Raw genomic sequence first — 26,658 nt, 5'->3', positions numbered from 1 at the left:
CATTTTTTTCTAGAACCGTACTGAGTCGGGTGCAGAACAGTAACCACTTGGGTTCTAATCTTTCCGTGTAGTGGGCGGGATTTTTGAAAATTGTCTAACATAAATTGATTAATTTTTCATAGGAGTGTGCAAATACTCGCGAATTGTTCGATTCAATTTGCCTTGAAAATTCGAAATGTCCGAATAGTTAAAAAAAAATCCGAACTTTTTTCAATCTCACGTTCATTTAATTTATGATCCTATGAACTAATTTTAGGTAAAAATATAATAATATCATAGTTTTTCAATTAGAGAAAGTCATAAATACTAAATTTCTCAGATGCAATAATATTATTCACCGAAGATTCGGAAAAATTTCGAACTACTCGAATCTTTTGAACTATTCTAATATTACAAAATATTCGATATTCGACTCGAATATTGACTTGACTACAACTATTCGATTCGATTTGATTCGATCTGAACAAGATTCGCACACCCCTAATTTTTAGGCAATGAATGTTCATCTTTGTGAAAATAATTATTGCCGACAATTATAAGAATCTTGTAACTTTAAACTTTTTGTAGTTGTGCACTTAAATAAAAAAAAAAAAATTCAACTAAAAATACATTTTTATTCAAGTGATACTTCGTTTCAGTCTTCAAGACTGGCGATTCGCCCAGTCAATGATTGCCGTTAAAATTAAAAACTGATATTTAAATATTTTCAATTCATAATAGTTTTTCTAATATCGTAATTGAAATTGCATAAAATATGTAGGTCAGTAAATATTTTTTTGCAAATCGATTTCTTGCACAGCAACAATGTTTAAAAGGGACAGTTGACCATAGACGCAAAAACAGTGAATGTGCATTAAATTAGAAGCTCACACATGCAACAATCGAATTACGGATGGACACGTATCCTTTGCAACATCGCAAAAGAAAATATTACTCATTTATTTATTTTACTGCGTTAGTTACAGCAAGAGAGTCAAAGAGAGCAGACACGTATTTAGCCGGCATCTATTTATTGATTTCACTCCTTAGCTTAATAAATAATTGTAGACATAAAATTTTAATTTATAAAACAGTTTAAATAATTTCAAATCATCATAATGAAGCGGATGGTGGAGATAATTATGTGTTTTTTATGTGTGAGTGCAGTCCAAAGCCACCTCATCGAATATTTAAATTTTTCATCTTCAGCAATTAACGATATTCCGATTTCGCAAAATCACACGGTAAGTTAGATTTCACATAATACGAACAATAAATGACTATTTAATAAAATTATTTACTTTGAACAGAGAAAGTTACTAGAATTGTGTTTTTTCAATCGAATGAATCCTGTGGCTATAAGTAAAGATTTGGTTGGAGCTTTTCACGGAATCACAGACAATGGGGGAAGAAATATTTCTGTTATAACAATAGATGAATATTTATACTGGCAAAACTACAAAGGTTTGAATTTTCTTGCTTATCCATCTTTTGCAACGATTATTCTGTCAGCCGATTACACCAAAGATTACTCCTTCAAGGTATCTATTAACGTTACAAATATAATAATTTAGTATTTTCAACTAATGCCCAAAAAAAAATCTGCTTATTGGTTGACCCTGCGGGCCAGCCCTAAAACTTCCCGCTCTTCAAGCTCGAAAATACTGTTGTATGCCATTGTTTTCGGAAAAAAGCGTTTTTTAGCATTTTTCTCCCACGATACGAACGAATTAACCGATTGAGATGGTTAAGGCAGCAATCGACGCGTTTTATTGAATTCTTGTGCTGAATAGATTTTGGAATTGATCGATTCAGCCAATTCTGAAAAATTTGAAAAAAACTGAAAAATTTTTTTTTTTTTTTGTTTTTCTTCCATATCTTAGAGTCTATTTGATCGATCGATTTGAAATTTTCAGAAAAGTTGACGGCCAACAAACTCTTTTGATTGCCACCTCAAACATTTTAATCGGTCTGTTCATCAAAAAGATATTAAGAGTTTACATCTATACACACACAAACACACACATACATATAGACACTCGGACATCCTTCTGAAAATAGTCAGAATAGCTTCCTAGGACCTCAAAACGTCGACATCTGATGAAAACTCGATTTTCGAAAATCGGGGTGAAACTAATAACTTCCTGAATTTTTGAAAATTAATAATTTTCTTAGCGAGAAGTTAAAAAATCCTTGTAGATTGTACTGGAACAAATAAGAATCCATATCGTAAAGTATGGATTTTTGTAGAATCGATTGAAGTTAATATAGAAATGTATAGATTTGTATAAGAATCCTTGTAGTAAACTATGGGTATCTAGATTCCTATATAAAAGCTTGACATAGGTACTTGTTAAATGGATTTCTTCACAGGAAATTCATATTGGAATCTTGCTGTCTACAGAATTCGGAATACGCGAATTTCGATGCCTGTCGTCTATAAATACGCATAGATAAATAAAAGAACAGATTAATATTTCTATAAAAAAACTATGTAGAAATCCACCCAATGCGCCATGTGGGCCTAGACAAACGGTTCAATGGATCAGTCTTAAAATTTCCAGGGTTTTTGGGGGTACATTAAGCTGTAAAATCATCTGGGAACATTAACCTTTCCATCAATATTTGCAAAGTAGCGATGAGTTGAGTAAAAAACCAGAAAATGGCAAATTTTTGTGGGTTTTTCAAATTGATATTGAGGATGAAAAAAAAATTTTGTCTTCAAAAAATCAAAAATTGAGTTTGTAGGCATTTTATTCAAGTTTCTTAAACCACCATTTGAATTATTGTGTGACCATTAGTTACTGAGATATCGATAATCAAACAAGAAAGGATCCTGTTTCATTTAAAGGCTGATATATCAGCAGCAAATTGTCGTACAGAAAAAAAAAAGCAATTTGTAGCTGAATAGATTTCTTAAATGAGCCATGTATTTGTTTTTTTGAAAAAGATTTTCCCGGCCCCGTAGACCTAAAGAACAAAACTAAAAAATTTAGAAAAAATTTTGTCTCGACCCATTTATTATGACTCTGCAAAAACCGTGGCTCAGAAAATTATTTGTCTGAAAAATCTTTAAATTAGAGATTTCAAGCTTCTATTTGCTTTTTTTTATTTTTTCCATTCGATCATTTTTAACGAAAATACAGCCTTCCAAAAATCACTAAAAAATTTATAAAATTTTTTTGTTCCTTTAATTTTTTTAATAAGTATAGAATAATGTTGTTAAATTGTTTCTGTAACTATTGTATAGTTAAGGTGTTGATTATCGATGATATTTTCGTATTACAAACCAGTTATATTTTCCTCAGAGTGTCTCACCAGCAAACAATTACCTCAGAGAACAGTTCGAAATTTTGAATTATTGGAGCAGCACAACGCTATTTTTGGTTGCTGGGAACCAGTGCGGCGATGCATCAAAAACGTTGTGATGGATCTGGAATCACGAAGTTTTGATATCATATTTCTTATGCCCCAATGAATTTGACAATAATACGATGATCTATACCATGAATCCTTTCGATGATCGAGCTCCTGAACCTTGGGAAAAAGTAGAAATTCCAGAAAAATCATGTGACGTATGCACAATCTATAGAATGTCGTTCATTAACGGTAAGGATCGATTACTTTGATTTATTTATGTACCAGAAAAGTTGACTTAGAAATTTATTAATTTAAGTAATAAATATTGTAAATACACGTTATTCGATGGTGCTGGAGTAGTATATTATGGACCGAAGGAGGAGAGTAAGATATTTCAACCCACGTGTGTGATTTCCTACACTAGCCGAAGGTGAAAGCACGCGGGTTGGGACATACTAACTTCCTTCGTGTGTATACTATTTTTTATTAGATCTGCACCAGAATGTTTGAATTTTTCCCTTTGTTGTGGGAAGAATGGCGCATGCGCTCATTTTTAATACTTATTTTCTCATGCGAGAAACGAACGACTTCATTTCCACACTGTAAAAATAAGGTACTGACATCAAACTCTCTAAGAGTTTGACAAATTTCCTCTTCAGTGAAACTAAATTCGATCGAACCAACAAAAACGAGTTTGTCTCAAGAAAATCATTTTTATTGAATTAAAATCTTTACTTGATTATAAAAAATTGATTAAGCGTTAAAAGCTTAAGAATATAAATGTAATGGTTACAAAATATTGAATTGTAGTTGGATGAAAGCCTTTATATTATCGATTGAATAAAATAATTTATTTATAGAGTCACATTTATTCCGCTTTGATCAATCCTTCGCGGACTTGGAATCACAGTGAAATCACAGTGAATTCACTTTCACCGTAATTTAACGGTGTATTTACGGTGATTTCATAGTGAATTCACAGTGATTTTGTGCCATTTTGTAATTGTGATTTAGTAGTGATTTTATCAAGATATTTTTTGCGTTTTATAAGCTTCCCAAAGTTGATACTCTGAGTGGACACAGTCTACCCCGCTTTTTCACCGATTTAGCACTGGTATTTTAACACCGCTGAGTCACGCCTCTTTTACACCTCTGTAATTTCATTTTAACACCACGTGGAGTTGAAATAAGTCCATTTTTAAGACAGCTTTTTTTTTACAGTGTATGATATTTTTATAAGTCATATATTTATCATTATTTCTATATAATTTCAGACGCTGGAATATGTTCAAGTATAACTTTTGACAAAGCAGAGTTCTTAAACGGATACAAGCTTAACGATTTGTCCTACGATATGCAGCATTTACGAAAATCAAAATTTTTCTATGAAAATTTATGGTTAGCAATGAACATTACCTCTGTTGGATATTATAGCGATGCGACACGTGGACATTTGCAAACATCTGCTAGCGACCCATTGCCATTGGACTATTTAACGCCGAATGATTACAACATTATACCTTACTACGAGCAAGGAGGATACGTTATAGTGACACAAAAACACAGTTTTGTACCAACTCTCGATCAAGTTATTGACAGTTTTTTTACTTGGGAAAGAATAACTATGTCATCAATTATTCTAATAGTTATTTTTTTAATAATGTTTCTTAATAACCGGTACGATTTCAGTGCGACCATTTTAGATCTCTTAGCGTTTCTTCTCAACATAGGAATATCAACTCCAATTCTTCGATTTTCAATGCGTATCAATTTCATGAGCGCAACATTATTTGCATTGATTTTTAATCCGGTGTTACAGGGGCAAGTCACTTCGCTCTTGAGTAGACCCGGTGATAGAAATGTCCAAAGTTTGAGGGATTTGATAGATCATAATTACCGCATTTATTTCCGTTCTAACGAGATCACAAACAAATTACGTGAAAATCAGCCATGGGATGATGATGCTTTTAACCACTTTGTGCATGTTTTTTTAAAAAAAAAAGATCAAGATGCTTGTCTGAAATACGTTCGAAATGATTCCTCTGCTGCTTGTATACTTGACTATACCGAACTTGAACAAATTGACAAAAATTTACACTATTCAAGAAAAATTTCTCACAAATGTCACGGTTTTTTAACTGCTAGAAATTTCCCATTAAATAAAAAAATCAATAAGATTGCACTTAAATTGTTTGAAACCGGTCATTTAAATTATGCGGAGAGACGCGAGTTTCATAAGATTTTGTTAGAACGAAAACGAAAAATTGAAAGAATCAAGGCATTAATGAAATATAATCAACTGGATCTCCAAGATTTCGAACTAGCTTACATTTCAATGACACTTGCGTTGGCTTGGGCGATCATTATTTTTGGTATCGAAGTTTTAATTAAAAAAATATTAAATTTTTTAGATAGACGTGCGAAAAAGTTAGAGATGAGAAAATTGATGATAAGAGAGACAATCGCGTCTACCGTTAGACGAATCGCCATTCTCACTGAACAATTGTAATTTCTAATAAAATATCGCGTGAGTTTCTTTGCAACGACATATTTATTTATGGATTGGCGTTTCGTGTTTTTATCATACATGTCGTTGAATAGAACTAATGAACTTCGAGATCATCTGAAACTTTTTCTGTAAAAACTTCTGAAGTCATTATCAGAAGATGAAATCATTTCCTACCATGCGTTATATTTGTAAGACGTTTGTTAAAATGAAACCTTTCACGCATTATTCTAAATACTCTGTTATTAACAATGAAATTTTACCATTTGCGTAATTAAAAATGATAATTTTCCATTATATATTAATTTGCTTCAACCGCAATTTTAACTTGTCTGCTTGGAAATAATTTGAATTTTGAAATTTTTGTAATAAACGAAGTGTTATCTTGAATTTTCTGTAACTGTGATTTAAAATAATAAATAAATTAGATTACAGTCATATACATTTTGAATTACTAATTCTTCCGCTGATAATGCTGTTGCACTAATTTATTGAATAAATGAAACCCTTTGAGCTTTCCCTTAATACTTTTTCAAAGCCTTGTTAAAAATTCTGGAGTAAATATTATGTATTTAAATAAAAGGACATACGCCGGATAAGCAGGAATGTACCCTTCGATCTTAGTTGGCTTGAAATCCTCGTTCATAATAATGAACGACGATTTTATGTTATTAATGTCGGACAGATTTTTAACTTTATCTTCGTCATTAATTAAATCAGCACTGATTATAATTGGATTTGAATTATTTGTAAAACATTTTTCCACTATTTCTCTCTATTTGTAAAAATGAATAATTTAATAAACAATCGACAATTAAAAATAAATTAAAGGAAATTAAATTAATAATAACAATTACCGCATCGCTAATGAGACGTTTTGATAAATCTTTTTCGGGTGAAGACTCATAAATTTTTATATTGCTGCACGAAACATTGACGATAAGTAAACAATAATAAAATAATACTATTTTATTACGGCCCATTATTCTGATAGTATAACGACACAATATTAAATCATTTCAATTTCTATTGAAGACAATCAAATTTGTATAATTCAAATTATAAATTTTACATTTTCTTTTTCAAACAATATTGTTTCTAAACTTATTTTAATTGAGAATTTTTCTAGTACGTCAGTATGCTGCCCGGATCGAAATATTTGGTCTGATTTTGGTCTAACTGCACTGCATTTGGACTAATTGGTCTGTATTTGAACTAGTTGATCTGTTTTTGATCTTTTATAAAAATTTTAAGCTGTTTTTGATCTGCTGTTTTAAAAAACAATTGCAATACAGAAGGACAAAAATAGATTAATTCTGGAACTTAGAAAAATTTTGATTCTGAAATTGTGCAAGGACAAAACTAGATTAAATCGTGGACATAATAATTTTATTTATGTCTAGAAAAAATTTATAAAAAGTATTCTAAGATCGAGAATGGAGTTTTTTTTGTTTACTATTTACTTAGTGCCTTTTGTTTAAAAATGTCGGCAGTTAATGATTATCTGACAGCTATATTTTTAAGTTGTCTTGATAGAATATTAATAATATTCAACGAAAGTAGTAAAATTGGCGTTAAAATCTCAACAAAAATTTCTTTAATTCACTGAATAAAATCTAAAAATATTCTGACATTAAAAACCTTATCGAAATATTCCTCTGTGATATTTTAATACGAAATAGCAACAGCACGTTTCAAATATCAAGAAAATTAAAATAATCCTCTATATCTAGATAATCCCGAATCACTTTCCATGAGCAGTAAGTTTAATTGAACTTTATTCATTCTTGTTATTTTTAATAAATCATGTAGTAATTAATTTTGTCCATAAATGGAAATGATAATTGTTTTTCTTAATTATTTTTTGAATTCAAATTTATTGCTTTTATATAACGCTTTTAATGAAGCAAATAATTGAAAAAAAATTTTGTCACGTAATTTTTTTTTTTTAATTAAGATTACTCAGTGTCGCACAATCTTTGAGTTCCTTAGAATAATTCATTTTTTAATGGCAAGGTTTTTCACCAATTATTCTTTAAATTAAGATTTTCTTTCATTTTGAATATAAACTTATAATAATAAATTTCTGTATTTATAAAAATATCTAACAGATGATGACAAGGAATTGAATAAGTTGGAGGTAGAAGAAGCCAGAGAAAAATAGTTGATCATTCTCAGAATGTATGTTCAAAGAGAGTCTCAGTTACTAGGGTGCACTATCAGAAGAAAAGAAGGAGGATAATGTTAAATTTTTTTAAAGTAATATCTATATGTTAATTGAGGCTAATTTATTTATTAAATAAATATTATTTTATTTCAATGTGTAAAAAAATATCAAACTTTCATTAATTTTTTTCTTTATATTATTTATCATTATAATTATAACAAAAAAATTTTAATCTGTTTTTGATCGAATATAGATCAAAATCAGACTAAAAATAATTGACAGAAAAAGTCTGATTTTGATCTAGATTAAAACAAAAACAGACTAAAAACAATTGACAGAAAAAGTCTGATTTTGATCTAAATAAGAATAAAAACAGACCAAAAATTATTGAAAATAAATCTGAAAATAGTCTAAATAAGGAATAGTAAGGGCAAAACTAGATTAAAATTCACATATTAATTAAATATAAATAAAAAATAAAATTGAATAAAAATAACTTAAAATTTTTAGTTGATTAAAAACAGATAAAATTTTTCGACCCGGGTGCATTAGCAGAACAATTACTGGCTTTGTAAATGATCGGAAAAATATAGTAACACAAAGTGTATGACAACAGCTATATTTTTGCTGTTATCCAACAGCTATTTATATTTGCTGTTATCCAAAGGCATCTTTATGTCTTTTTACTATTTGTTCTGTCCACGTCGACAGTCGAGTGCTTGCAAAGTGTGTACCAATCAATTTGTAACTCATAAAGTCTCCTAACAGCTCATTCCATCTTTCAAGGTCCGCGTCAGGGATGCATTGAAAAAATATGCATATATGTTTAAGCCATAACAACGAAATCGATATTTAAATTTAAAATAAAAATATTTACGTCTTCAAAGAACACGAAAGCACTCGGCACATTATTACTGGCACACAAAGCTTCATGTGATTTCAAATTTTAATAATTACTTAGATTATCATACGGGAAAATTAGCACTGATTTCGTACTAGCTTCTCAGATATCTTCTTAAAACTTATTTACCTTAAAAAAAGGTCCCAAGACTCTTTTCAATACAGCTAGAAAGAAAAATATTATTTGCGAAATAATAAAAACAAAAAAAGAAATTCTGCTAATTAACGAATAAAGAACAAAAAATTTTTTTCATATCGAAGTTTCAATTTCTCTTTAAATTTAAATGTCTGTAACTTTTTTAACTTCCCGCTAAGAAAATTGACGACTTTCAAAAATTTCGGGAAGTTATTGTTTTCACCCCGATTTTCGAAAATCGAGTTTTCATCAGATGTCGACGTTTTGAGGTCCTAGGAAACTATTCTGACTATTTTCAGAATGATGTCCGAGTGTGTGTATGTGTGTGTGTGTGTGTGTGTGTGTGTGTGTGTGTGTGTGTGTGTGTGTGTGTGTGTGTGTGTGTGTGTGTGTGTGTGTGTGTGTGTGTGTGTGTGTGTGTGTGTGTGTGTGTAAACTCTTTGTAACTTTTGAACTAATAAATCGATTTGGATGGTTGAGGTGGCAATAGAAAGAGCTTGTTGGCCATCAGCGTCCCTGAAAATTTCAGATTATTTGATCGAATAGACTCGAAAATATTTGCGAATTACGAAAAAAAAAAAATTTTTTTTTTTAGTTTTTTATTGATTTCTCAAAAACGACTTATACGATCGACTTCAAAATCGAATCGGCTCTAGTACTCAATAAAACGCGTCGATTGCCACCTCAAACATCAAAATCGGATAATTCGTTCGAGAGTTATCACGGGAGAAAGAAATGGTGAAAAACAGTTTTTTCTAAATATTTTCGAAACGACTGACGCGATCGATTTTTAATTTTAATCAGCTCTAGAATTCAATAAATCGCGCCGATTTCCACGTCAACTATCAAAATCGATTGATTAGTTCAAAAGATATCGGCGTTGAAAAGTTAAAAAAATAACATTTTATGTTATTTTTTCCGGATAAATCATAATATAACGTACTAAAATGGGCCTGATATCATACCAACTCATCTTTTTTATGGTTTCTTTCGATCATATAATGTAATCGAACTTGGTTTTTAGTTTAAATCATATTATCAACAAAAAAATCGATAAAACGTAGTTTTTAATATTTTTATCGGATATTTCATATTTTATTGTTTCTTACATGAGTCAAAATTTATTTAAATCTTGATTTTGATCCCTGACATTGATTTCTGCCTTAATACACTTATTTTACTGAACATAATCAGGAACTAAATTTTAAAAACCGCTTCATTGATGATTTTCAATTCTTAAATTTTCAAACTTCAGCATAACAGGTAACTTGTTAGAGCTTGAAAAGATCGTAAAAAAACAATTGCATGTGATAGCATTTTCGAGCTCGAAGAGCTCGAAAATATATCTACACTAATGTTTTCGAGCTCTTTGAGGTCGAAAACAGCGGGAAGTTATGGGGCTGGCCCGCAGGGTCAACCGACGCCCAGATTTTTTCTATCAACTTTAAGTGCATTACACAACAGACCTTTTTTGCAGAGAACTAAATTTCCTACAAGGCCGTATACGTTCTGATATAGATTTCTGTAGATTCTCATAGAATTCTACATGAATTTTTTTATGGAAAAGGTAACTGGTAATTTTACCACCGGCTTACACGATTGACTGTGTATCGACTCATACTACTTCATGCCGTATTCCATTTACTTAGAAATTAACGAAGTGAAGTTGATAACAACCCGCATGGAAAAGCTATATATTGTTAAAAGTATATAAAAAAATATATGGTGAATCCGTGATAAATATATAGCGGCAAAAATATCTATATCGAAAAATATATGTTTTTTTTACATATATTGGATTATATATTTATAATAATATATTTACCCAATATAATTTATAAGCATAATATAATAAACTTGATATATACTTCCATACATTTGACCCATATATATGTGGTATATGGACTCTATATAAATTACATATGAATAAATTTATATGCTTATATATATGGTTCGCAGTATATTGGAATTACATTTTTCCAATATATTAAAACTTATACTTTACGCAATATATTGAAAATTATATTTTTTCAATTTCTACACAATTCCACAAAAAAGAAAGTCAAGTTTATTATTTTTTTTTTCTTTTTATTGATCTTGCATTTACTGAATAACTAACGCAATAACCTAAAAAAAGTTAAAAAAGTGCCATATATTTTACAATATACTGGAAAGCATATACAAAAAATACTATATATTAATTAATATACTACTTTCAATATAATATATCAATATCAAAAAAAGATACATTAAAATATATATATAAAACATACATAAAAAAGTCATAAATTGATAAATATATTGGTGATATATTCTAGCAATATATTTTTATTTAATATATTATCATATATTAATACGGCAAAAATATTAATATTATTTTATATATTGTATAATATATCACATTATAATATTCATATATTTTATCATATATGTTTTCACATATAAAGCTTTTTCATGCGGGAAATTATTGAAAAGAAGTTTAAAATTACTAAATACTCTAGAATCTTACATTATAGTCATTGTAAATGGATCGTAAAAATTATAATATTTTTTGGCATGATAAATAATTTGTTTCGAGTGTTTTTGGGACATAACGATAAATTTTAGTAAAAAAATGTACGGATACTTAATGGTAGAAAACTAAATGCACTTCAAACAAAGCAATTACCAGTTCATCGATATTGTTAATGTTCATGGAGTTATTTCGAGTTTAAAGCAGCTGCTTCAAATTTGTCAAACATTTATTTGATAAGAATCTTAGAGTGCTTCGAGAGTTTAGATTTCTGATTTAACCCTTTCCCGGCTCGGAGTATCGGTGAGTCTAGGCGTGAGTCATGTAAGGATAGAGCCAATGAAAGTCCGTCGTAAGTCTGTATGAGTAAAAGTTTAGATGTGGTAGTGTAGAGGGGCACCCCCTTCTACCAGTTTTCCGACCCCCTCTCTAGAAAACAGACTATAGCTCTCTCCTTTTAGGAATAAGACGTACGATTCAAATTAAGAGTAGGGATTCAAGGTCGACTGGGAGAGGGTTAAAATAAAAAGTGCGATAAATTTATTTTGTATAGCATTTAATTACATGGAATATTATATGCGATGTTGAGTAATTTTAATACTTACATTGCTGTTTTAATTTAATTGCATTTAAACGAACTAATTAAGGAAGGTTTTTAATCTAAAGTTTTTTCAAATGATAACTGTATAATTCGGTTTTTATTTATTAATCAATACACTCCATACATGAAAATCGCAGAATTTTGATTGTAAATAACAAGCAACACAAAATTTATTCTACTTTCGATTTTTCGGCTACAGGTTTCATTTTTTAAAGCTTGAATCCGTTATCAAACTTTAAGTTTCTGAAAGTTCAAGTATAGACTTTAGGAAAAAAATTGAATCAACCGTTTTCGTAGATAGTTTAATGCTCTACGGAAAAGATCAGAGTTATATTTAGTGTATCGTTGATACTTATTGAGATATTTAGGAGTTTAAATGATTATTTACTCACCGACCAAAACCTGCAGATGACACCTTTTTTTAAATATCATTGTGTGCAATCATCAAATCCACATATAACAAACAGTGAATACTAATAGCAAATTTACTACTAATTTGATACTTGGTTCCGAGATAAAAATCACTCGCGGCTATTAAGAAGAACCATCCGACCAGGAAAGAAAACAATTCTCGGTTGCGATCTCAATGACTTTTTATTTCCAAACCGTCGCCGTATCAGAACTTGTCTGTGAAGTTTTGAATACTTATGAAAGAGCAGTTCGACTCCAAAAATGAACACGCCCCACAGTAAAACCACCCCAGTGAACATGTAACTGAACACCAAATTATCAAAGTCGATCTGCTCATACTTTTCTTTTTCTTTAATTTTATTAATCTTCTTTAATTTGTTCGAATATTCTTTGCTCGGTTTATCATGCCAATAATTAACTAAACCCGTTTCTACCGATTGTGCACCAATTTTATCGACTCTATCTTTCAGGGGCCAATCTTTCCTTGTCCAGTATACCAAATATTTTCTAAACATAACGTCTTTCGAAATATGTAGATTTTTTAATTTTAAAGCAGCATCTAATAGATCCAACCTTACATCGATGCATGCAATAGTTGAATTTTTTTGAGCTTGGTATGTGCATTTTTTAAGAATTGTGTCATTTGATGGATGCAAATATCCTCTGTCCTCGTCCGTAATCCACAATTTTTTATTGATCATATCATTCACTAAAATTTCGTGATAATAAACGTGGTATTTATTATCTCGAAGATCTTTAAGTGACTCGATGTTGCGTCGGATGGGTTTCGACAACATTGCGGATATTTGTCCCTGGAACTCGGGCATTATTATAAATATAAATAGAAATCCGGACAAGTAAATGATTCTCATAGACAAACGATCCATTGGAGACATAACTCCCATATTAGCCAACATTCTCACCACGTCCATAATGCTCTCACTAACCCTGAAGGTGTTATTAATTAATATGATCACTAATATCAATAACAGAAAAACTATTGAAAGAACAATAAATTGTAGATTGTAAGTTATTTCGCTGATGACTGTCAAATAGTTCGACTTTTTAGTCAATATTAAATATTCATATTCATTATAATGTGTTACTATATCCATATACTGATAGTTAGTATCTGATAATTGCGTTAATTTATCATGGGCATCAGACTCTGTTCTTACTAACTGTTTAATGTAACCATTGTCGATCATTGCTTCGAAAAAATGTTGTTGAAAAAAACGGACCGAATAAGTCGCGTTAATGTACGGAAATAATGTGTATAATGTTGTCAATTTTTTATTCGTCATTATCTTTACATAATTTCGCATTATTTTTAATTTTTCATCGGAAGTCACAGGCGGAAATCGGCCAAAAGATATTGTTCCTATTTCATAACGGTCTAAGTTTTCTGTTTTATCAAAAACTATATTCTGACAAATTTTTTCACCTATAATTGAATATGTAAGTACTAAGGGTGTGCGAATCGTATTTTAATCGAATTGAATCAAATATGATTATTCGGCTATAAATCCGAAATGGATTATTCCGCAGAAATCGAATAATACGAAAATTTTCGAATAATTTGCAACTCTTCAAATTATTTGATTCGAATCGAGAAAATTCTGATCAACTTTCAAATATTCAGTTTTTATTAAATGGAAAGCTTGGTTTCGGAAGTAAAAAAATAGTATATTATCCAATTTGAAAAGAATTTAAATAATTCTATTCGGTTCAATTCTGTCTAGTCCAAAAATAATTCTTAAAGTTCTGGGTCTGACTCCAAATTAAACCGAATTGAAGCTAATTCTAAAATTTTGAATCTGTTTAATTGCGTTTCATTACGAAATAATTTATATTCTTCTAAATATAGTTTTAAATTAAACCGCGTTAGCATTTTTTAAATTGATTTACTTGTGTTTAGTTCGGAAATAATCCGCAAATTTCTGATTCAAATTTTTAATGTTATTGAATTTTTAGAATTGGTAGTCGTTTAACAGAAAACTATCGAATTATTCGAAAACTTTTGAATAATCCAAATTATTCGATCTGAAAAGTTCGATTCAATTCAATACGAATACTCGGCAAGTTCGTACTATTCGCGCGCCCCTTTTAAATATATACGGAAACATGCAGTTCTAAAAAAATTCTGAAATGTGGGGGAGAGTGGGGGCAATTGAACCAGCAAGCTTAACCCTACGTTACACGAGCTTTCTCTAGAGTCTCACACGTATTCACACCAACTCTATAAAATTGAAATAAAAAATAAAAATGAGTCGTCCTCTTGGAGTTATATTTTAATACACTAAACTGTAGCCTGACCAAAATTTGGAACTAATGTGATGATTTGATTAAAAAAAATTCAAGTTTTTGTGTTTTTAGGCATCTAAACTTTTTTTTCAGCTCTTGACAAATTGTTTAATAATATTGTAATTTTTAAATGTAATCTTAAAATTCTTTTGTAATACCTTCATACATGTATTAGTTATATATTGCTAACTTTACTTCTAGTAAAATAGGTCTTGAATATTATTTTCAAAACTAATTATTTCAATAAAATTATATGGGGTCAATTGAACCAGTACTCTCGGGGACGGGTGAACCACACAAATCACACTGTGGTCATCAAACATGCGCGCGCATCTTGACTGAATGTGAAAACAAGCTAAACTAACCAAAAAAAAAAAAAAAAAAAAAAAACAATTATATTGACAGAAGTTTAAAAAGTGATTGTCATAACATATAATATTATATAAAATAATAAATATTATTAGAAGTGTTCACTGATAGAAGGATTTGTTTGGGAGTAATAAATTGATTTATTAAATTTTTCTCAACTGACTTTTTTGGATTTAACAAATATTTAGTAATTATTAACAATATTTATTATAATGAAATAAGTAACTTCTTTATTATAAAGAAATATTTTTAATGCTAACAAAGTCTTATTAACATAAAAGAAATATTTGTTAGCACCAAACAAGGCTTGTTAATATTTAATAAATATTTCTTAGACGAATTTGTCGGTAGAGGGCTACACACGAGTCTGTAGTGGTGTACAAGTATTAAAAGAGCAATATGTGTGTGTCGTTGCGACGTCATATTGTTTACTCCGTTCTAGCTTGCATTGTTGGTTAAACGTAACCTACTACTGAAGCTCTCATATACTTAAATAATATTTATATCAGAAGTATTTTGTAAATTGTCATCCATATTATAAATATGAAAATATGGAAGCCTTGTTAATTTTATTCAGTTCATTTTTAATCAAATATAAAACCATTAAAAACACATGTACTATCAAACGGATTTTATGTTATTTCTCATCGTAGTTTAATATAAGAAATTTTAATTTGTTTATTCTAGTTATAGTGTTAATTACTATGAAATTGTATTTTGAAATTAAAAGAACAGAAAATTTTATACGATGGTTGTTTTAGTTATTTTTGTTTATAAATATAAATATTAATGAATGTGTGTAGCTGCGTGCAAAAACATATATAGATATATATTCTTGAACTGTGTGATTTTATGAATTAAATTTTAATAAATAAGTTAATAGATAATTTCTTAAATATGAAAAAAAAATTTGTTCAAATAATAAAAAATATATTAAATATGAAATATTCATTTATTAATTATTAAAAAGTGATTCATTAAATGTTAAAAAGTGATTTATTGAATACTAATAAATCATTTTTTAAATGGAAAGAAATCGTTTATTAAATATTAACAAATCGTTTATTAGATGCTAAGAAATATTTATTAAATACAAAAAAATGATGTTTAAGAAATGATTTGTTAAATATTAATAAATATTTCTTAAATAAAGCTCCGTTAAGAAATAACTTGTTAAATATTAACAAATCTTTTTTAATACTAAGAAATCCTTCTATCAGTGTTGTAATTTTGGTTTTGAGCTATGATGAATAGTAAATTATTTATGAAAGCCATTCGTTTGCGGTTCTAATACTCTTGGTTCAATTGTTCCCGACTAGCGGTTCAGTTGCCCCCGCAAAGAGGGTGATTAAACCATTTAACGCAGTTGTACAATTTCGTATTTATTAAAAATTTTCATCATTTGTTAAGTTATGTGCTTGTGAGAAATAATAGTCTATATAATGAATTATAATTTTGTAAAAAAAAATGTTAAAGTATTTTTGATTCAATTCAACCCCACTCTCCCCTATACAACGCAATTGTTCTAATAATCAATAAATACCTTTCGAATATTTTAAACTGTAGAATGTCCATTTTTTTTTCTTTGGATCTTTCTCTATAAATACGTAGCTGGTATCAACTGGAGCCCACGGTGATGGAGCGTAATTTGTAAAGGGATTTAAAGTATAAACAATTGTTGAATCTCTGTCATTGTTATAACACAAGTAATACGAAGATAATAAATCATGTTCCCATAGCATTGCTAGTACGGGTTGAGCATAAATATAAAGAGGATCTTTCGTAGTGTCGAGAACAAAAAACGAAGACTTGATACTCCAGATTTTTGATTTCATTAACTCTTCAATAAGCACCATCAGTTTTGAAAACGATTTTAATAAAAGGACATACGTCGGATAAGCAGGAATGTACCCTTCGATCTTAGTTGGCTTGAAATCCTCGTTTATGATAATGAACGACGATTTTATGTTATTAATGTCGGACAGATTTTTAACTTTGTCATCGTCATTAATTAAATCAGCACTGATTACAATTGGATTTGAATTATTTGTAAAACATTTTTCCACTATTTCTCTCTATTTGTAAAAATGAATAATTTAATAAACAATCGACAATTAAAAATAAATTAAAGGAAATTAAATTAATAATAACAATTACCGCATCGCTAATGAGACGTTTTGATAAATCTTTTTCGGGTGAAGACTCATAAATTTTTATATTGCTGCACGAAACATTGACGATAAGTAAACAATAATAAAATAATATTATTTTATTACGGCCCATTATTCTGACAGTATAACGACACAATATTAAATCATTTCAATTCCTATTGAAGACAATCAAATTAAATATACTTGAAATTATTAATCTTATATTGTCTTATGTAAACAATAAATTTTCTATAAACTTCTTTTGATGGAGAATTCTTCAAGTACGTCCGTATGCTACGTTAGCAAAATAACTACTGGGGTTTTAAATGATCACACAAATATCGAAAAACAAAGTAAATCTATGACAACAGTTGTTACTGCAAAAATAAATTTTTATGACAAGCGACCGTGACAAAGTATCTCTATTCGCTGTTATCGAAAGGCATCTTTATGTCTTTTTACAATTTGTTCTGTCCGCTTAGGCAATCGAGTGCTTGCAAGGTGTGTACATATCTGTTTGTAACCAATTACGAACCCCAACAGCTGATTCCATCTTTCAAGGTTCACGTCAAGGATGCATTGAAAAAAATGTATATCCATTTGAAACCATAACAACGACATCGATTTTTAAATTTAAAATAAAAATGTTTGTATTCAAATAATACGAAAGCACTCGACACATATCTCTGACACACATAAGCCACATTTCATTTAAAGTTCTAACAATGACTTAGGTGATCATACCGGAAAATTAACACTCATTCCTTCCATGCCATTCAGAAATCTTCTTCGACTTTTCTATATAATCAATCGATCAGAAATCGGTACTTTCTGGAGGTGACGACTAATGAAATATCTAGCATATTAAACAAACATAAAACCCACTCTCACCTAACCTAATGATAAATTCTACTAGTCCATTATACTAAAATAAACCAATGTTGCAGTTATGATATCAGATCGGACGATTTATTTTACTCTACAATGTTTATACAGTATTTTTTGCCAAATTGTTCATTTCTCCTGGATAAAACGCTACTAGGTCAATCCGTTCGAGAGATATCGTGTGAGAAAAAAATGGTAAAAAACGCTCTTCTCGAAACCAACGGCATATAAAAGTATTGTCGAGCTCGAAAATGTATTCACAACAATATTTTCAAGCTCAAGGAGCTCGAAAATAGCGAAAGTGTGGGGGCTTGCCCGCAGGGTCAGGCGGTTTAAAAATTATTTTTATAGGAAAGGCAGTCATTGTAATTTTACAACCGGCTTACACGATTGTTTGCCGGTGTATCGACTCATACTACTTCATGCTGTATTCCATTTACTTAGCAATTAAAATAGTAACGTTGATAGTGAGTTAATGATAAGAAGTTTAAAATTACTGAATGCTCTAGAATGATACATTACTGGCAATTGCAAATAAATCGTTAAAATAATAATACTTTTTGGCATGATAATTATTTATCTTCGAGTATTTTTGTGACCAAATTATCAATATTATGTACAAAGTGTACAAGCGCCTCATTTTAGGAAATTAAATACTGAACAAAAAAGCGATTATCAATTTACGGAAATTTTTATTATTTATGGCGTTATTTGGGGCCTAAAGCAACTGCTTTAAATTTTTAAAATAATAATTTAATAAAAATCTTGAAATGGTTTAAAAGTTTCAAAATCTGATTCAAAACTGAAATTGCAATAAAATTTATTATGTTTAGTGCATTCGATCACTTACAATATTATATGCGATATTGAATAATTTCAATACTTACACAGATGTTTTTATAATAATTTTCAATAATCAATCCGGTTAAGAGAAATTTTAAATTTCAAGTGTTTTTCGATTAACAACTTTATAATTGGGTTTTATTTCATTAATCAATACATTTAATACATGCAAATCGCTGATTTGTAATTGTTTATAACAAGCAACAAAACCTTTATTCCACTTACAAATTTTAAGCAACGGTTTTATTCTTTGAAGCTTGAATTCCTTATCGAACTTTGAGTTTATAGAGGTTCAAGAATCGATTTTGAGAAGAAGAATGAATCAACCGTTTTCGTAGATAATTTAATGCTCTATGGAAAAGATCAGAGTTATATTTAGTGTATCGTTGATACTTATTGAGATATTTAGGAGTTTAAATGATTATTTACTCACCGACCAAAACCTGCAGATGACACCTTTTTTTAAATATCATTGTGTGCAATCATCAAATCCACATATAACAAACAGTGAATACTAATAGCAAATTTACTACTAATTTGATACTTGGTTCCGAGATAAAAATCACTCGCGGCTATTAAGAAGAACCATCCGACCAGGAAAGAAAACAATTCTCGGTTGCGATCTCAATGACTTTTTATTTCCAAACCGTCGCCGTATCAGAACTTGTCTGTGAAGTTTTGAATACTTATGAAAGAGCAGTTCGACTCCAAAAATGAACACGCCCCACAGTAAAACCACCCCAGTGAACATGTAACTGAACACCAAATTATCAAAGTCGATCTGCTCATACTTTTCTTTTTCTTTAATTTTATTAATCTTCTTTAATTTGTTCGAATATTCTTTGCTCGGTTTATCATGCCAATAATTAACTAAACCCGTTTCTACCGATTGTGCACCAATTTTATCGACTCTATCTTTCAGGGGCCAATCTTTCCTTGTCCAGTATACCAAATATTTTCTAAACATAACGTCTTTCGAAATATGTAGATTTTTTAATTTTAAAGCAGCATCTAATAGATCCAACCTTTCATCGATGCATGCAATAGTTGAATTTTTTTGAGCTTGGTATGTGCATTTTTTAAGAATTGTGTCATTTGATGGATGCAAATATCCTCTGTCCTCGTCCGTAATCCACAATTTTTTATTGATCATATCATTCACTAAAATTTCGTGATAATAAACGTGGTATTTATTATCTCGAAGATCTTTAAGTGACTCGATGTTGCGTCGGATGGGTTTCGACAACATTGCGGATATTTGTCCCTGGAACTCGGGCATTATTATAAATATAAATAGAAATCCGGACAAGTAAATGATTCTCATAGACAAACGATCCATTGGAGACATAACTCCCATATTAGCCAACATTCTCACCACGTCCATAATGCTCTCACTAACCCTGAAGGTGTTATTAATTAATATGACCACTAATATCAATAACAGAAAAACTATTGAAAGAACAATAAATTGTAGATTGTAAGTTATTTCGCTGATGACTGTCAAATAGTTCGACTTTTTAGTCAATATTAAATATTCATATTCATTATAATGTGTTACTATATCCATATACTGATAGTTAGTATCTGATAATTGCGTTAATTTATCATGGGCATCAGACTCTGTTCTTACTAACTGTTTAATGTAACCATTGTCGATCATTGCTTCGAAAAAATGTTGTTGAAAAAAACGGATCGAATAAGTCGCGTTAATGTACGGAAATAATGTGTATAATGTTGTCAATTTTTTATTCGTCATTATCTTTACATAATTTCGCATTATTTTTAATTTTTCATCGGAAGTCACAGGCGGAAATCGGCCAAAAGATATTGTTCCTATTTCATAACGGTCTAAGTTTTCTGTTTTATCAAAAACTATATTCTGACAAATTTTTTCACCTATAATTGAATATGTAAGTACTAAGGGTGTGCGAATCGTATTTTAATCGAATTGAATCAAATATGATTATTCGGCTATAAATCCGAAATGGATTATTCCGCAGAAATCGAATAATACGAAAATTTTCGAATAATTTGCAACTCTTCAAATTATTTGATTCGAACCGAGAGAATTTTGATCAACTTTCAAGTATTCAATTTTCATTAAGACGCGTTTTCATTTGTTTCTCTATTCGCACTCAACTGGATAAACGGTACTATCTTTGTTGCAGTTGTACAGTAAATGGGAACTTTGTCCAAGTTTTTCTCGTAAACAAATGGAAGTTATCAAAAAATTGAAGTGCACTTTGCTAGTTCATCGAGTAAAGCATCGGGTCTGTGTCTTTATTTTACGTTTAGAGCTTTTATTGCATAGAAAAGCTTGGACAAAATTATCTGATAACCGTTCTTAAATGGAAAGTTTGGTTTCGGAAGTAAAAAAATAGTATATTATCCAATTTGAAAAGAATTTAAATAATTCTATTCGGTTCAATTCTGTCTAGTCCAAAAATAATTCTTAAAGTTCTGGGTCTGACTCCAAATTAAACCGAATTGAAGCTAATTCTAAAATTTTGAATCTGTTTAATTGCGTTTCATTACGAAATAATTTATATTCTTCTAAATATAGTTTTAAATTAAACCGCGTTAGCATTTTTTAAATTGATTTACTTGTGTTTAGTTCGGAAATAATCCGAAAATTTCTGATTCAAATTTTTAATGTTATTGAATTTTTAGAATTGGTAGTCGTTTAACAGAAAACTATCGAATTATTCGAAAACTTTTGAATAATCCAAATTATTCGATCTGAAAAGTTCGATTCAATTCAATACGAATACTCGGCAAGTTCGTACTATTCGCGCGCCCCTTTTAAATATATACGGAAACATGTAGTTCTAAAAAAATTCTGAAATGTGGGGGAGAGTGGGGGCAATTGAATCAGTAAGCTTAACCCTACGTTACACGCGCTTTCTCTAGAGTCTCACTCGTATTCACGCCAACTCTATAAAATTGAGTAGTGTTGTGCAGCAATCACCGTATAGCGCGTGTATCGAAGGAGTAAAAAATCGAAAAAAATATAAAAATGAGTCGTCCTCTTGGAGTTATATTTTAATACACTAAACTGTAGCCTGCAAAATTTGGAACCAATATGATGATTTAATTTAAAAAAATTCAAGTTTTTGTGTTTTTAGGCATCTAAACTTTTTTTTCAGCTCTTGACAAATTGTTTAATAATTTTGTAATTTTTAAAGGTAATCTTAAAATTTTTTTGTAATACCTTCTTACATATATTAGTCATAAATTTCTAATTTTACTTCTAGTAAAATGGTTCTTGAATATTTTTTTTAAAACTAATTATTTCAATAAAATTATATGGGGTCAATTGAACCAGTACTCTCGGGGACGGGTGAACCACACAAATCACACTGTGGTCATCAAACATGCGCGCGCATCTTGACTGAATGTGAAAACAAGCTAAGCTAACCAAAAAAAAAAAAAAACAATTATATTGACAGAAGTTTAAAAAGTGATTGGCATAACATATAATATTATATAAAATAATAAATATTATTAGAAGTGTTGTAATTTTGGTTTTGAGCTATGATGAATAGTAAATTATTTATGAAAGCCATTCGTTTGCGGTTTTAATACTCTTGGTTCAATTGTTCCCGACTAGCGGTTCAGTTGCCCCCGCAAAGAGGGTGATTGAACCATTTAATGCAGTTGTACAATTTCGTATTTATTAAAAATTTTCATCATTTGTTAAGTTATGTGCTTGTGAGAAATAATAGTCTATATAATGAATTATAATTTTGTAAAAAAAAATGTTAAAGTATTTTTGATTCAATTCAACCCCACTCTCCCCTATACAACGCAATTGTTCTAATAATCAATAAATACCTTTCGAATATTTTAAACTGTAGAATGTCCATTTTTTTTTCTTTGGATCTTTCTCTATAAATACGTAGCTGGTATCAACTGGCGCCCATAATGACGGAGCGTAATTTGTAAAGGGATTTAAAGTATAAACAATTGTTGAATCTCTGTCATTGTTATAACACAAGTAATACGAAGATAATAAATCATGTTCCCATAGCATTGCTAGTACGGGTTGAGCATAAATATAAAGAGGATCTTTCGTAGTGTCGAGAACAAAAAACGAAGACTTGATACTCCAGATTTTTGATTTCATTAACTCTTCAATAAGCACCATCAGTTTTGAAAACGATTTAAATAAAAGGACATACGCCGGATAAGCCGGAATGTACCCTTCGATCTTAGTTGGCTTGAAATCCTCGTTTATGATAATGAACGACGATTTTATGTTATTAATGTCGGACAGATTTTTAACTTTGTCATCGTCATTAATTAAATCAGCACTGATTACAATTGGATTTGAATTATTTGTAAAACATTTTTCCACTATTTCTCTCTATTTGTAAAAATGAATAATTTAATAAACAATCGACAATTAAAAATAAATTAAAGGAAATTAAATTAATAATAACAATTACCGCATCGCTAATGAGACGTTTTGATAAATCTTTTTCGGGTGAAGACTCATAAATTTTTATATTGCTGCACGAAACATTGACGATAAGTAAACAATAATAAAATAATATTATTTTATTACGGCCCATTATTCTGACAGTATAACGACACAATATTAAATCATTTCAATTCCTATTGAAGACAATCAAATTTGTATAATTCAAATTATAAATTTTACATTTTCTTTTTCAAACAATATTGTTTCTAAACTTATTTTAATTGAGAATTTTTCTAGTACGTCAGTATGCTGCGTTAGCAGAACAATTACTGGCTTTGCAAATGCTCGCAAAAACATAGAAACACAAAGTGTACCTATGACAACACTTATCGCTGCAAAAATAAATTTTTTATGACAATCGATCGTGTCAATATATATTTATATTTGCTATTATCTGAAGGGATCTTTATGTCTTTTTACTATTTGTTTTGTCCACCCCGGCAATCGAGTGCCTCCAAAGTGTGTACCAATCAATTTTTAACCCATAAAGTTTTCCCAATAACTGATGCTATCTCACAAGGTTCACTTCAAGGACGCATGGAAAAAATATTTATATATATTTGGAATCATTTCAAATTTTTTTTTTTCAATTGGAAATATTTTCACTCAGGTAGTGAGTGAATGATAAGAAGTTTAAAATTACTAAATGCTGTAAAATGATACAATTTGATCAGCTCTAAAACATAATAAAACGCGTCGATTGCCGCCTCAACTATCTCAATCGGTTAATTCGTTCGTAAGATATCGCGGGAGAAAGAAATACTAAAAAACGATTTTTTCCTGAAACAATAGAATACAATAGTATTTTTGAGCTCGAAAATGTATTCGCAACAATGTTTTCGAGCTCAAGGAGCTTTTGTTTTTTTCCATTCTAATTTAGTAAAATTTATCAGACGGAATAGTAAAATTTACTAAACGGGATTGTAAAATTTACTAAATATAACTAAAAATTAATATGCAATACAGGAGATTTTCTGTCAAGATCACTATCCAAATTTAGTTATTATTCTCATATTTTTTAATAAAATTTACTATATTTTTTTCTCCGTTTCCTTTTTGATATTATGCCATAAATTAATTAACTTTCACTCATAAGTCACGTATTATACCTAAAAGTAATAATATTTACTTAATTTTTGGAATAATTGATAGTAGTCTTTAGGAATCTATGAAAATTAGTAAACTACTTTGCATTATATCGTACACTTGAATGATATTTTAAAATGCACATTATCTTTTGATAATAACCGTAGCGACAAATCGATTTATTGAAGGCCTCAAGCTCTCTAGTAATATTTATTTTTTCTAAAAAAAATATAATTCAGTAAAATGTCACAAGTCAACGAAAATCATTTTGAAACTGACATTATTGATAAAGTAATTTAACTTTTTTTTTTAAATAATTAAATCGTAATATAAATCTAATTAATAATTACTTTGAGTAGATTAAAAAGCTGATGCGTAAAAAATGGTATTTTATTGAGAAGACAACAACGTACGGGTGGATAACGAGTTATTATAATTGTCAAAATATAAAAATAGGCAATAGTGAAATAATTGAAAATTTGTCAATCAAAATTGGTGATAAAAATAGTGAGCAGGCATTCAAAAAAATAGAAGATGTTGTGGAAAATATTTCAGATCCTCGGGATATTCCTGCAGTCGCTGAAGAAATTTTAAACGAATATTATATTCATTTTTTAATCGGGTAATTTTATATTTTGTGTTAATTAATATTTAATGATTTAGTAATTTTTTTGTTTTGTTTTGTAGGAAAAATTTGAAGAATGATAAATTAGTAAAATGGAAGAGTGAGCAAGTTATTGATACACGATCATGTAATGTTTATACAATTTCTAATAAAACGATATAAAGCATGATGTTGATATTCATGTATATGGGTCGTTCTCAGTTAAGTCCTAAATCACGTATTGATAAAAAGCAGCACGATAAAAAATTTGAAAATTTAATTAAATTTTATAATGTTTCGATCAAAATAATCATTCTAAATGTGTCTGCAAGGCGGTCAGTCAATTTATTAATTTTATCTTGTTTGATAAGAAACCAGGAGAGATACTCAATTCAGGGGAGAGACTTGATAAACAGAGTGCCATGTTCTGTAAAAAAAAAAAAACATAATAATATAGTTTTTTCAATGAATTAAGGTAAATGTTCCAATACTGGAAAAAGACCCAATACCGGAATGATTTGATAATCATTATATTATATTTCAACTCGTACGCGATGAAACTAAATAAAACTTTCTTTTTTTGAAACCTTAATCTTTCAGTTAAAAAATAAGATATAAAATAGATTTTAGAAAATATTTGAAATATGAAAAAAAAAATGTTAATTAGAGCACTAGTCTCGGATTCATGACTTTTTCATGTCTCTTAATGGTTTTGCTAAGAAATCAGTCAATGGTCTTAAGCTTATAGAAAATGCATAGAATTACTTTTCAATAATTTTTTTTTTGTATATTCATCTTGAATGACATAAAATTCAAGAAAACATATTAAAAATATGAAAAAAAATAGTATTATTATATTAATTTTACTGTTCGTCTATTGGTACACCAAAATGAACCCGTGCCCAGTACCGGAACAGCCAATCATATTAAAGTTATCGATAGACATTAACGGTGAGTTTTATTGACTGGCTAAATCAAGTACAATATGAATTATTACTGGAGCCCTAATATTTAATGCAGTATGTATAATTGTTATAAAAAATACATCAAATATAGATAAACTCTAATTTAAATCATAAAAAATAAATTTTTGTTCTCGTTTTTTTTATAATAAATCATTTCTGTTAAAACCGGCACCATGTAAACAAACACACTGCAGCCATTTTTTTTTTTTTTCATAGGGAATGATTTTTTTTATCATCGAACTTTGCTGATATCATAAGGTTCTACTTTACCATCAGATAATTTTTTATTATGGCCGTCATAAAATTAACTAAATTAAAAAAAAGACGATTTTTTTGCCAGATGTTTATTAAAAAATTTTGTAATTAAAAATGAAAATTAATAATTTATATATTTTAT

General features: G+C 29.3%; 4 protein-coding genes across 6 annotated transcripts; 2 read left to right on the top strand and 2 right to left on the bottom strand.

The window, feature by feature from the left end:
- The first annotated feature begins 50 nt into the window (after positions 1-50).
- LOC103577268 (uncharacterized) lies at positions 51-3,409 on the top strand. 2 transcript variants are annotated; one of them, XM_008557841.3, is made up of 4 exons: positions 51-900; positions 1,048-1,223; positions 1,290-1,520; positions 3,288-3,409. In XM_008557841.3, exons 2-4 carry the CDS (start codon positions 1,098-1,100, stop codon positions 3,405-3,407), a joined length of 477 nt encoding a protein of 158 aa, XP_008556063.2. In that variant the 5' UTR covers positions 51-900; positions 1,048-1,097; the 3' UTR covers positions 3,408-3,409. The 2 variants fall into 2 exon arrangements, with proteins under 2 accessions (XP_008556063.2, XP_008556062.2); XM_008557840.3 differs by having other exon boundaries at positions 51-1,223.
- A 9-nt stretch (positions 3,410-3,418) lies between these two features.
- On the top strand, positions 3,419-5,848 carry LOC128667234 (uncharacterized). The gene is made up of 2 exons (XM_053741853.1): positions 3,419-3,588; positions 4,614-5,848. The coding sequence occupies exons 1-2, from the start codon at positions 3,474-3,476 to the stop codon at positions 5,846-5,848; spliced, it is 1,350 nt and encodes a 449-aa protein (XP_053597828.1). The 5' UTR covers positions 3,419-3,473.
- A 6,391-nt stretch (positions 5,849-12,239) lies between these two features.
- Positions 12,240-17,775, bottom strand: LOC106693646 (uncharacterized). 2 transcript variants are annotated; one of them, XM_014442256.2, is made up of 4 exons: positions 17,403-17,775; positions 16,789-17,320; positions 12,554-14,016; positions 12,240-12,471 (listed from the first exon to the last, which is right to left on the bottom strand). In XM_014442256.2, the coding sequence occupies exons 1-3, from the start codon at positions 17,526-17,528 to the stop codon at positions 12,683-12,685; spliced, it is 1,992 nt and encodes a 663-aa protein (XP_014297742.2). In that variant the 5' UTR covers positions 17,529-17,775; the 3' UTR covers positions 12,240-12,471; positions 12,554-12,682. The 2 variants fall into 2 exon arrangements, with proteins under 2 accessions (XP_014297742.2, XP_053597827.1); XM_053741852.1 differs by having other exon boundaries at positions 12,240-12,404.
- Positions 17,776-19,216: 1,441 nt separating this feature from the next.
- Positions 19,217-26,449, bottom strand: LOC103577266 (uncharacterized). The gene is made up of 5 exons (XM_053741945.1): positions 26,164-26,449; positions 23,572-23,740; positions 22,958-23,489; positions 19,557-21,019; positions 19,217-19,474 (listed from the first exon to the last, which is right to left on the bottom strand). Exons 2-4 carry the CDS (start codon positions 23,695-23,697, stop codon positions 19,686-19,688), a joined length of 1,992 nt encoding a protein of 663 aa, XP_053597920.1. The 5' UTR covers positions 23,698-23,740; positions 26,164-26,449; the 3' UTR covers positions 19,217-19,474; positions 19,557-19,685.
- Between the last annotated feature and the right edge of the window lie 209 nt (positions 26,450-26,658).

Source organism: Microplitis demolitor, chromosome 9 (assembly GCF_026212275.2).
Source record: "Microplitis demolitor isolate Queensland-Clemson2020A chromosome 9, iyMicDemo2.1a, whole genome shotgun sequence".
Taxonomy (NCBI): domain Eukaryota; kingdom Metazoa; phylum Arthropoda; class Insecta; order Hymenoptera; family Braconidae; genus Microplitis; species Microplitis demolitor.
The sequence above is the reverse complement of the archived record's forward strand: the minus strand, read 5'-3'. Positions and strand labels throughout refer to the sequence as shown.